Here is a 13,193-nt window from a genome sequence, read left to right as displayed (position 1 = left end):
TATTCTGAATAAATAACAGAAATCAATCCTAAATATTACTGGAAAACAACAACTGGAGTGATATGCCAAGATCACTTAAGAAACCTTTTGCATGGAAATTAATTATGACAATTCTAAAGAATACAAAAAAATGTATTACAGAATTATCTGTGGTCTTAGACCAGATTATGGCTGAGAACTCATGTTATGAAGTCTTACCTCCCTGACGCATTATCCCTCCTTTCTGCTTTAAAGGCATGCTTAGTGAAAGTAACATCATCATCATCATCATCATCATCATCATCATATTATTATATAAACTTTAGTCGACTTTCACCTCTGCACAAAATTCTGTTACTCCGTTTCACGGCGCATGAGCGGCGCGTATTTTGTCGGCGTGCATGCAAACAACCAACCGGGATTCACACAGGAGTGCGTGAGGCGCGCGGGAATGGTTTTCTGCGCGCATGCGTCAGTTTGCTTTCACCAGCATTCAGCATTGAACCAGCACCAAGGGGGAGAGACAATCAATCAGCTACGTCAGTAACACCAACAATAATTTAGTGGCTGCATTTTATTTATTTAAACATTGGGGATTTATAAGTACATTTAAATCAATAATGTCAACAGCAAAATTATATTGGGGTGGCCACAGGGGTGGCCAGAGTTTACCGAGGGGTGGCCGTGGCCACCCCTGGCCACCCCTTGGGGGCGCCCCTGACGCCACTATCCGAGTGAAAGGCGACGACGTGCGGCTTGCCTAGCAACAAAACCCCGCCATCTGCACCGGACACCGAACATTACCGACGCACTAATCAGAATAACATCCGAATCACATATTGTGATCGGATTGAAAACAAACCACGAGTTGAACAACACACCACCCCACCCACCAGACATCTGCTTTCGTTTCTGCATCTGAGACATTTTTTAAGTCTCAATAAAGATGTAAATGACTGGTATTATCGCTGATTCTCCTGACAGCCACGTCTAATCATATGAGACACGATTGGAATTAAAGTAAAACAGCTTTAATAGAGAAGGTTGTCATTATGATGCACAACACGGATTTCTTTAACGTTAGATAAAATGAGGAGCCTTTATTTATGGCACACGTTGCTTTCAATACTTAACTGCAGGGAATTATTAGTCAGGTTTAGGTGTATTCCTTAATGCATGCTCTTTGCTATCACACACTACTTTAATCAATGTTTTGATTACATTAGAGCGTGCACGCGAATGGGCGCACAGGGGGAAGCGCGTGCATTTCCACCCGCCTAAAAATCAAAAAGAGAAACACACCGAGAGGCCGGGGTTAGTCTGCTAACACACACACATACACATTCACATACACACTCACACACTGTCAGTGCGCTGTTTAGCCCGCGAGCTAACTCACTCATCGGCTAACTTGAGCTAAAGCTCCACACACACTTCTTCTCAGAGCCGCGAACTCACGCACAACGCGCCAGAAACACGCGTGGATCTTAAACCAACATCATTCATCTGTGTGCGGCTCATGGTGGCGATTTATTTGCTTTATTTCGCTCATTTTGCGGATTCACACGGTTGCCTACCTTCGTTCGCCAAGTCCGCCATTTTATTCTCCGTGCTCACCCACAATGCACCGCGGCACAAGTGCGCTTTATTTCACCGCCGCACTCGAAATACATTTACATACTTGGATTAAAAAGGCGGTTCATTCCGCTGTGGCGACCTCTGAAATAGACTAAGTCGAAAGGGAAATTAATGAAGGAATGAATTGAAAATAGTGCCAATTTACATTTGAAGCTTTTAAGCTATTTGTATGATTGTTTCATAACCTTTCTCTGTTATTTGTAGTACTAATATATTCTATTTTTTACATATTGTAATATGTTTAATTATGGAGGCGAAAACTGCAAAAACAATAAATAAATAATTAACCCACAAATTCCTACATAAATATAACAATATATAAATATAGATATAGATATATATGGAGGACGAAACCTGTACAAACAATAAATAAATATGCAAATAAATAAATGATTGAATTATTTCACAAATTCCTACTAAAATAAAACAACAAATAAATCAAGGTATATATTAAAATCTACAAATTCCTGCATAAATAAATAATTAATAGTGTGGTTTGAAGAGGGAGAAGATCTACTTCTAGATCTTTTCTTTATATATATATATATATATATATATATATATATATATATATATATATATATATATATATATATATATATAAAGAAAAGGTCTAGAAGTAGACCTTCTCCCTCTTCAAACCACACTATTAATTATTTATTTATGCAGGAATTTGTAGATTTTGATATCTACAAATATTAGATATTATTAGATATTAAAATATTATTAGATATTAAAAAAAAAAATATATATATATATATATATGCATATTTATTTGTTCATTGTTTCATTTATACAAGAATTTATGGATTTATTTACTTATTTATTTGGATATTTATTTATTTATTGTTTTGTGCAGGAATTGTGGATTTAATCATTTATTTGCGTATTTATTTATTTATTGTTTTTGCAGGTTTAGTCCTCCATTGAAATCTACTTTCAGTTCAGCGTTTTCTTATTCCCCCAACATCCGTGTATTTACATATTTATTTATGCAGAAATCTGTGTTTTATATATATTTATTTATTTGCATATTTATTGATTGATTCATTGGTTTATTTATACATGAATGTGTGGATTTATTTACTTATTTATTAATTTGGGTATTTATTCATTTATTGTTTTATTTATGCAGGAATTTTTAGATTTAGTTATTTATTTATTTATTTGCACGTTTCGTCCTCCATGGTAATTTATGCTCATATTTAAATATGTATATATTTATAATGAAATGTATTGCAAAAACAGTAAATAAATACACAAATAAAAATATTAATTATTTCACAAATTTCTGCATAAATAAAACAATAAATAAATGAATACACAAATAAAAAAATTAATTAATCCACACATTTCTGCATAAATATAACAATAAATAAATACAAAAATGCATAAATAAACTAATGAAAATTCCTGCATAAATAAAATAATATATAAATAAATACCCTAAGTAAATAAATCCATAAATTCCTGCATGAATAATAATTATATATATATATTATAAATAAATATATAAATAATTATAAGTGCAGGCATAAATAATGAAATAAATATTAGAGGTGTTGGGGAAATAAGAAAATGCTGAACTAAAAGTAGATTTCGTCCTCTATAAAACACACTATGTTAAGGCTTTTTGGGAATCTTTTAAGCTTTTTTTTCATTTCTGTGTTTGTATTAATATTTTATTGTATATTCTAATTTTACATATTATGTACATATTATGTTCAGTACTTGACAATAAAATACATTTACATTTGTAACAATTTACGTAATAGTATTAACGACATGTATAATTATCTAACAAAAATTATTAGATTTTAATATTATTTCTAAATGTTCAAATAATTATTATAGTTTAAAATACAAAAAAATAAGCATTACATTATTATTGCTAATATTTTAATATAACAGTTTTCCTTGTTATTAATCATAAACACCTACATGTACATAAATAAACCTAAATAATATATGAAAATACATTAAAATATATTTTCCTTCTATTTATATTGGTCTCTTATGATTTTTTTCCCAAATGATTTGTAGTAAGGAAAAATGACCACTAGATGGCCAGATTTGCCAAGGCTAAATGACATACATTGATAGACTTGAAAGCTGAACTTCATACCAGAACTCAACCTTGATCCATTTTTTCCGCTGTCTCCTTTTTAGTTGTCTAAAATATTTATCACAAAAACTACTTTTTAAAAAGAAAATGACAAATGAAAGTTAATACATTTAGTTAAGCACTTAAAGCACATTAATTGAGCCCTGAAACAAGAAAACTCTGCAATAAAGCTACTGCATTCAATCAACATTATGCACTTAATAAATGCATTTCTGTCCATGCTGCATACACACACACTGACCAGCAGTCTTTAATGAACTAGTCTTAATTAAACACAAAGTAAATGAAGCTTAAATGAAGCTCTGCACATAAAGTTCTCTCAAGGTTTCTTCCTTCACTCTTGTCAAATGGTAAAGTTTGTGCCTCGCCACTGGCTTGCTTAATTTGGGACTCGTGGAGCTTTGCTCATCAGTGTTTGGACTTTCAGCGGTGAAAATTAAACCACACTGAACTGAACCGAACTAAACTGAATTTCAACTCTGAAAACTTTACTGACAGTTTCAATTTACTACAACTTCACAGCTGTATCCCATACTTTATCCGGCTAGTTGTTGTATTACCACAGCAACTGAATAATTACAGCAACAATCGAATGCAAGTACTTGGTAAAAACACTACAGTATTTACTATAAATGACTATAGTATTTTTTAGTGTGGGAGAGAACATTCTAGTTTCTTTTAAAGTGTGTTTGATAAACACAGCCTTGAGGCAGAACCCGTGTTAGCACACGCAGAGACCTCCTGAATGAAAGAGACATGAAGATTAATGCCACCCATTATTTAGAGGAGAAACATTTAATCTACTGATTGAAAGATTCTGACTTCTCTATGAAAGAAACAACAGGTAAATCACGGAGCATTGTGTGTGTGTGTGTGTGTGTGTTTGTGCCATATCAGGACACAAATGTGTATAATGACACCAGGCTCATTCTTAAAATGTAACCCTGTATACATTTCTGGAGAGTGCAAAATATGTCCCAGGAGCTACTTTTTGACTAATCAACTGATGCACCCACCCCCTCCCGCAAACCCAACCAATAGTGTTTTTAAAAGCACAGACTGACCCGCCCACCGACGTCTCCTAAACCCAATCAACAGTGTTTTAAATAGCGATGAAGAAAAGCCTCCTGATTATTTTTTTTTTTTAACCACAGATTCAGATTTTACCACATTCTCATCCTGTTATTCCCTTGTTTATTTATTTATTTATTTTTTTGGCTTTTGTTTTTGTCTTACCTGCTTTCTGTAACCGTTCTTTGCCAGACAACAGTATAATAATGTTTAGTTTTTTCAGTGTAGGACAAATGTAAATGCAAGTCAGATGTTTAGAAGAGTAAACTTTATTCATACAGCAAACTCATGAGAAAACAACGATCTTAAAAAAGATACACTTAGAGAAACCACATGCTTTAATACAGTTTAAGTCAGAATTACAGCATTCGCCCTCCTGTATTTTTTTCCTTTTTCAAGAATTTCCCAAATGATGTTTAACAGAACAAAAAAATTTTTACAGTATTTTTTTATAATATTTTTTCTTCTGGAGAAAGTCTTATTTGTTTTATTTCAGCTAGAATAAAAGCAGTTTTTAACTTCTTTAAAAACATTTTAAGGTCAATATTATTAGCCCCCTTCAGCAATATTTGTTTACGATTGTCTAGAACAGGGGGTCCCAAACTTTTCAGGCCGCGACCCCCAAAATGACAATGCCAGTGACTCGCGACCCCCAATATCCTCTGAGGTGGTTAAAAAATATAGAAACCTTGCATGCAATGGCGCAAACACACCAATGGACCCAAGTCTATTCTTCTTTTATTTTTTTTAATGTATGAGAGCTGTAAATGTGCCACAAAGTTTAACCGGGTGTAATGAAATCTGCTGCATCTGACGCTATTGCTGTGTTTTTAATACAATGTAATTACCCCAGGGGTTGCAATCCAATAGAAGTAGTAACTATAAGCTACTATAGTAACTATATATGGTATAAACGACTATTTTTTCTTTTCAGTAGGTTATGGATAAAATATGGTAATTCTTATGGTTTAATAAAAATAAATAGATTTTTGGAAATCACCAGGCGACCCCCCTTCATTGTCCCGCGACCCCTCGGGGGGTCCCGACCCCCACTTTGAGAACCATTGGTCTAGAACAAACCATCGTCACACAATGACTTGCCTGATAGGGTACTATCCTGCCTAGTTAAGCTTAACACTATGAAAAAGTATGTACTGTCATCATGGCAAAAATAAAAGAAATCAGTATTATACATTAGTTATTAAAACTATTATGGTTAGAAATGTGTTGGGAAAAACTGGAGGGGTGGAAATATACAGCAGGCTCGTAGCCATGGGGTTCGACGGACCCACCCCACCACTGCCAAAGGTCCATTATTTGTCCCATACATGAGCTCATTCTGTAACGCCGGGGAGTAACACCACAACAGAAGGTAGGATCCAATGTGCAGGTTTATTCACAGTCAGGCAAGCAGTGGTCAATACGGGAGCAAACAGGTATGTGAGGACAATCCAGAATCGTAGTCAGTTAAACAATCAAGAGGTCGAAAGGCAGGCGGCAGACAAGGATAACTAAATAAACAAGGCTAGGTTCAAAACAGGAAAACAAGACAAGGAAAACGCGTTGTAATGCTACTATTCAGTGAACAAGACTCGGCAATGTGAATGAGTGTGTGTGCGCTGCTTAAATACTGTGTGTAATCAGTCTCTGTAACAGGTTTCAGCTGGTGATGTAATCAGGAAGATGAGTGACCAGGCGTGCGTGATTGGGAGAAGTGCATGTATGAAAATGTAGTCCTGGGGAATGCGGAAGTGAAGTGAATGATGATAGAGGAAACCAGCGATCTCCAGTGAATGATCGCTGGTTATCGTAACATAGCCCCCCCTCTAAAGAGCGGCTTCCAGACGCTCCAAATACAGTTCAGGCGGGAGGTGGAGCGGAGGCGGAACAGGGGGAGGGATGGAGGGCCAGGACCATGCAGCGGGGGCAGGACTGGAGCATGGAGCTGCGGAGGGCCTGGAGCGTGGAGCTGCGGAGGGCCTGGAGCGTGGAGCTGCGGAGGGCCTGGAGCGTGGAGCTGCGGAGGGCCTGGAGCGTGGAGCTGCGGAGGGCCTGGAGCGTGGAGCTGCTGAGGGCCTGGAGCGTGGAGCTGCGGAGGACCCGGAGCGTGGAGCTGCGGAGGACCCGGAGCGTGGAGCTGCGGAGGACCCGGAGCGTGGAGCTGCGGAGGACCCGGAGCGTGGAGCTGCGGAGGACCCGGAGCGTGGAGCTGCGGAGGACCCGGAGCGTGGAGCTGCGGAGGGCCTGGAGCGTGGAACTGCGGAGGGCCTGGAGCGTGGAACTGCGGAGGGCCTGGAGCGTGGAACTGCGGAGGGCCTGGAGCGTGGAACTGCGGAGGGCCTGGAGCGTGGAACTGCGGAGGGCCTGGAGCGTGGAACTGCAGTGGCCCTGGATCATGAGGCTGCGACCATTGAGGAAGCTTAGGAGGCGGTGGCCGTTCAGGGAGTTCAGGCGGCGGCGGCCGTTCAGGGAGTTCAGGCGGCGGCGGCCGTTCAGGGAGTTCAGGCGGCGGCGGCCGTTCAGGGAGTTCAGGCGGCGGCGGCCGTTCAGGGAGTTCAGGCGGCGGCGGCCGTTCAGGGAGTTCAGGCGGCGGCGGCCGTTCAGGGAGTTCAGGCGGCGGCGGCCGTTCAGGGAGTTCAGGCGGCGGCCGTTCAGGGAGTTCAGGAGGCGGAGGTGGCGGCCATTCAGGAAGCTCAGGAGGCGGCGGCCATTCAGGAAGCGGCAGCCATTCAGGAAGCTCAGGAGGCGGCGGCCATTCAGGAAGCTCAGGAGGCGGCGGCCATTCAGGAAGCTCAGGAGGCGGCGGCGGCCATTCAGGAAGCTCAGGAGGCGGCGGCCATTCAGGAAGCTCAGGCGGCGGCGGCCATTCAGGAAGCTCAGGCGGCGGCGGCCATTCAGGAAGCTCAGGCGGCGGCGGCCATTCAGGAAGCTCAGGCGGCGGCGGCCATTCAGCGAGCTCAGGAGGCGGCGGCCATTCAGCGAGCTCAGGAGGCGGCGGCCATTCAGCGAGCTCAGGAGGCGGCGGCCATTCAGCGAGCTCAGGAGGCGGCGGCCATTCTGGAGGTTCAGGTGGCGGTGGCTCTGGCAGCTCTGGAGGGTCTGGCAGCTCTGGAGGGTCTGGCAGCTCTGGAGGGTCTGGCAGCTCTGGAGGGTCTGGCAGCTCTGGCGGTGGCAGCTCTGGCGGTGGCAGCTCTGGTAACTCAGGTGGTGGAGGCCATTCTAGGGGCTCAGTTGATGGCATTTCAGGAACTAGAACAGGAACTATGGCAGGAACAGACAAGGAACAGGAAACCATCTTCTGAGCTTGTGCTAGATTAACTCTTACCACATTCTGAGTTGGAGGGCTGGTTGTGACCACTTTGTGAGCTGGAGGACTGGAGTCGGCCATCTTGTGAGCTGGAGGACTGGAGTCGGCCATCTTGTGAGCTGGAGGACTGGAGTCGGCCATCTTGTGAGCTGGAGGACTGGAGTCGGCCATCTTGTGAGCTGGAGGACTGGAGTCGGCCATCTTGTGAGCTGGAGGACTAAAGTTGGCCATCTTGTGAGCTGGGGGACTGGAGTCGGCCATCATGTGAGCTGGAGGACTGGAGTCGGCCATCTTGTGAGCTGGAGGACTGGAGTCGGCCATCTTGTGAGCTGGAGGACTGGAGTCGGCCATCTTGTGAGCTGGAGGACTGGAGTCGGCCATCTTGTGAGCTGGAGGACTGGAGTCGGCCATCTTGTGAGCTGGAGGACTGGAGTCGGCCATCTTGTGAGCTGGAGGACTGGAGTCGGCCATCTTGTGAGCTGGAGGACTGGAGTCGGCCATCTTGTGAGCTGGGAGTGTGGTGATGGAATGAGCAGCAAGCCCCGTTGCCAGCGGGTCTTGCTGTCCTTTGCCCCCCCCCAAAAAATATTTAGGGGTGTCCTCCACCTCTCCTACAGTGAAGGGGGACCCACTCATTTGAAGTGCAAGATCAATATAACCTTCTAGAGTCCCGTGGGGGTCATGCAAAGGCATTGTGGAATATAGGGGCTCAGAAAGTCCTCCACGAAAGAAAATCATCAGGCATAAGTCATCCAAAGATGTTAAATGGGCTACCTGGATGAAGTCCTCCACGTATTCCTCTATAGACCGGGCTTCCTGACGCAGACACATGATCTTGATACCCGCTGAATCCATTGTGTGGCCGAGTCTTCTGTAACGCCGGGGAGTAACACCACAACAGAAGGTAGGATCCAATGTGCAGGTTTATTCACAGTCAGGCAAGCAGTGGTCAATACGGGAGCAAACAGGTATGTGAGGACAATCCAGAATCGTAGTCAGTTAAACAATCAAGAGGTCGAAAGGCAGGCGGCAGACAAGGATAACTAAATAAACAAGGCTAGGTTCAAAACAGGAAAACAAGACAAGGAAAACGCGTTGTAATGCTACTATACAGTGAACAAGACTCGGCAATGTGAATGAGTGTGTGTGCTGCTTAAATACTGTGTGTAATCAGTCTCTGTAACAGGTTTCAGCTGGTGATGTAATCAGGAAGATGAGTGACCAGGCGTGCGTGATTGGGAGAAGTGCATGTATGAAAATGTAGTCCTGGGGAATGCGGAAGTGAAGTGAATGATGATAGAGGAAACCAGCGATCTCCAGTGAATGATCGCTGGTTATCGTAACACATTCGTCCTATTTTGACAGTTTGCCATCATGATTATCAAAGTAACCCATCGACAAAAGCCTTTAAGACCAAGCGGAATCTGATGCAGGTAAGGTAAACTTTTTATTGTTGTTATAGAGAAAACATTTCGTAAGTAACTTTTATTCTAAATCTTAGACCTTATTCTTAATCCTTATTCTTGCCTCTTCATATTTCTTTATTCTAAATCTTTAGAAAATGTTTTGGGTACATCAAAAAGTGTAACCATCCAACAACCTAATCCAGCAAAAAAAAAAAAAAAAAAAAGTGCTGAAATTGCAATATTTAAATCTCATAATTAAATGTAAAATTTATTTAAGAAAAAAAAAAAACACTCCTTTTACTAGGCTGGCTATGGGCCAGTACAGGGTTGCTAATAATTCAGAAGGGCTAATATATTGAGCGTGTTGTTCTTAAGGCTTGACCGCAGTGCATTACGCAGGTAAAATAAGCCCTCTTTGCTCAACAGCCCTGCTGAAAAACAAAACACAAGAAAACATCACATCTAACACACAGTTAAAACATTACAAACCATGAAAGATATAGTGGGCCACGCTGCTCCCTCCCACCATAACCTAGGCAGCAGAACCCACTGCCGGCCTCCCGTGTTTCCCTGAGGGTCCTATTGCTGTGTAGCACCCACTCAAACATGCATGGGTGCCAGTCCATACCAGACATTTCAAGCAGCAAACGCGTACTATTCTTCGCGATGTTTGCGAATACATACGCAATCCGCGAAGAACTACACACAGACGGGTCCGTCGCTTACCATCGGTGTTGAACTCACCTTGGTTAAGTACAAACAGAAACACAGAGAACACTGAAGAGGTTTATATGAAAATGCAGATGGAATTTTTAGAATGCTGCGAATGTCGTCAAGAAGATAACTTCTACTGAACGGACCTTTTTCACAAGACTGTTATGATCATCGACTGTAAAAAAAATACACTGAAATACTGAAATACAAATATTAGACATGGCGACACAGTGGCTCAGGGGTTAGCACTGTTGCCTCACAGCAAGTAGGTCGCTGGTTCAAGTCCAGGGTAAGTTAACTGGCGTGGGTTTCCTCCAGTTTTCCCCACAGTCCAAACACATATAGGGGAGTTGAATAAACCAGGGATTCCCAAACCTTTTTATTCCGAGACCCACCCAGGCAAGTAATTCAATCTCAAGACCCAACATGGTTTTTTAATTTAGAAAAATGGGTAAAAAAAAATGTATCCATTCAAAGTTGTCAAAAATAAATGGTGTGTGGCTTTTTGGATTTTGCGATTTGATATGCACAAAATGAGGCTCGAAGTGCTTTTTGTGGGATGCTGGCTGTAACTGTGATCATTTTTTGTTGAAAAAGATACTCTTCTTTTTTTAGAAGAGAATATGATCAACCTTTGATTAACTACTACAAGCTGGGAAAACGTCAGATAAATATGCCAATGCAATTAACGGTGTAGCTGAATAGATCTAATATTTACACATTTTCTTGAGGAAGGAATGATGGGGGTAGTTACATTACTATTAATATTTTTCATAACATCTATGCCCTTCCATAACATTAGCTGACGTTTAAACTAACAGATAGCACTATAGCTACTTATTGATTAGCAATCTGTCATTGTTGGGATGTAAAAAATATGGGACAACAAATAACTTCAAATGATAGAATACATAGCAAACATTAAAAAATATTGACAATAAAAAAAAAGATTTAGCCTATTTAGCCTAAAATCAATGGCCTATCCAGAATATAAATAAAGCTATAAAATCTATTGATGAAATCTGATTAAAGTTACTGTAGTTATTTAGTGAAGAGCAGCAAATGAATCTCTCATTGTGTTTTGTTTGATAATGGTGTTAATGTATGCAAAGATATATAATGAAGCATTCGACTACTTTAGTAACTGTTTGTGCTCATTTAAGAGAAAATTAGTAGTGTTTAAAATAAAACACGCAGGATAGAGCAAAAAAAAAAAAACGAAAAAAAAAAAAACGAAAGAAGGAAGCCCTTTTCCGACGGTCCCTTACTGAGAGCTCTGCTCAGCGAGAGCTCTACCGGCTAAATGCAGATTGCGAGGGCTCAAACGGAGCAGTGCTCGTAATGTCGAGCGAAAAAAAGAAAAAGACTGTGAAAAATAACCAGCTTTGTCTTTTTGTAGGAAACACACTAGATATTTTTAGGGTAAGAGGTTTTTGAGTTATTCCCGTCAATCGTACTGGTTTTGATTCACCGCAATGTAAATACAGCTGCAGCTATGTGACGTTTAGCGACCTACCTTTGTTCACTTTGCGACCCACTAGTGGGTCGCGACCCACAGTTTGAAAACCCCTGGAATAAACTATATTGCCCCTATAGTGTATGACAGTGTGAGAGTGTATGAATATGAGCTGGAAGGGCATCCGCTGAGTAAAACATATGCTGGATAAGTTGGCGGTTCATTCCGCTGTGGCCACCTCTGATGAATAAAGAGACTAAGCTGAAGAAAAATGGATAAATGAATAGATCGACAACACAAAATGCGGTCATCAGCTTCTTAAATCCTTGAAAAATTTTAAGATTTAATTTTTTTTTAACTTACATGAAATAAAGAACATTGTTAATCAAACATTAAGTTAGTTTTTAGGCTTTTATAAACAACTAAACATTAACTGACATGTTAAATTATTTTATTTGACTAATGTAATAATGTTCTAATGTACTGCAACAATTTTCATAATAAATATTGTTAAAAAATATATAAAAATTTGTGTTTTAGGTAATATATTTGCTGTGCAGAATTGTGTCGTTCTTATTAAGATCATAAACAATATGATGTCTGATAAATGAAGATTAGACTTGCTGTACCGGTTCTTGAGCTCAATATAATGTATCGACTTGTGTAATAAAGTGTTTAACAACTAATAAACAGCCTGTCAATTGTGCAACACAAAAGATATGAGGTATCACTTTCATCACTGAAGACGGGGAAATCCAGACTAATAAAAAAAGACTCAATTAGTTTTATTTTTTAAGAAGTTAACAGATTTTGATAGATTTAACTTTCCCCAATTTCTGTTTAACGGAGAGCAGATTTTATTCAACACATTTCTAATCTTAATCGTTTTAATAACTCATTTCTAATAACTGATTTATTTTATCTTTGCCATGATAACAGTACATAATATTTGACTAGATATTTTTCAAGACACTTCTATACAGCTTAAGGTGACATTTAAAGGCTCAACTAGGCAGGTTAGAATAATTAGGCAAGTTATTGTATAATGATGGTTTGTTCTGTAGACAATCAAGGGGAAATTTGCTTAAAAGGGCTAATAATTTTCCCTAAAATGGTTTTTAAAAAATGTAAAACTCCTTTTATTTTAGCCGGAATGAAAACAAATAAGACTTTCTCCAGAAGAAAAAACATTATCAGACATACTGTGAAAATTCCCTCGCTCTGTTACATATCATTTGGGAAATATTTAAAAAGAGGAAAAAAAAAAAACAAAAAACAAAAGGGGTTATTTTTCTTGCTTCAACTGTACATAATTACTTACACAATATATATAGCAAATATGCATAGCTTTAAAACTGTAATATAATAAAATGAAATTAATTAAATTAACCAGGGTCAAAGTCTGTCTTGCATTGTTTAATTAGCAATAATTACTAAAAATAAAAATTTTAAAAATTGACCTATTATTATTTATTGTATATCTACTGGAAAGAAGAG

The 13,193-nt window shown here is 39.9% G+C and overlaps 1 protein-coding gene and 1 long non-coding RNA gene across 5 annotated transcripts in view; one reads left to right on the top strand and one right to left on the bottom strand.

The window, feature by feature from the left end:
* ranbp3b (RAN binding protein 3b) overlaps nucleotides 1–1,603 on the bottom strand; it is a 60,388-nt gene extending 58,785 nt beyond the window's left edge. For 3 of the 4 annotated variants that reach the window (XR_015477599.1, XM_087238988.1, XM_087238987.1), the window contains exon 1: nucleotides 1,557–1,600. Coding sequence is in view for 2 of the 4 variants with exons in the window: in XM_087238987.1 (XP_087095113.1) it covers nucleotides 1,557–1,578 (22 nt within the window). In the remaining 2 variants the exon portion in view is untranslated. 4 annotated transcript variants of the gene reach the window in all.
* The window catches only part of LOC147846549 (uncharacterized), a 1,651,758-nt gene that overhangs the window by 857,404 nt on the left and 781,161 nt on the right, over nucleotides 1–13,193 (top strand). The gene's annotated exons all lie outside the window — the stretch shown is intronic.

This window comes from Danio rerio, chromosome 2, assembly GCF_052040795.2.
Source record: "Danio rerio strain M-AB ecotype USA chromosome 2, GRCz13ab, whole genome shotgun sequence".
Taxonomy (NCBI): Eukaryota; Metazoa; Chordata; class Actinopteri; order Cypriniformes; family Danionidae; genus Danio; species Danio rerio.
This window is presented reverse-complemented; position numbering and strand designations above follow the sequence as displayed.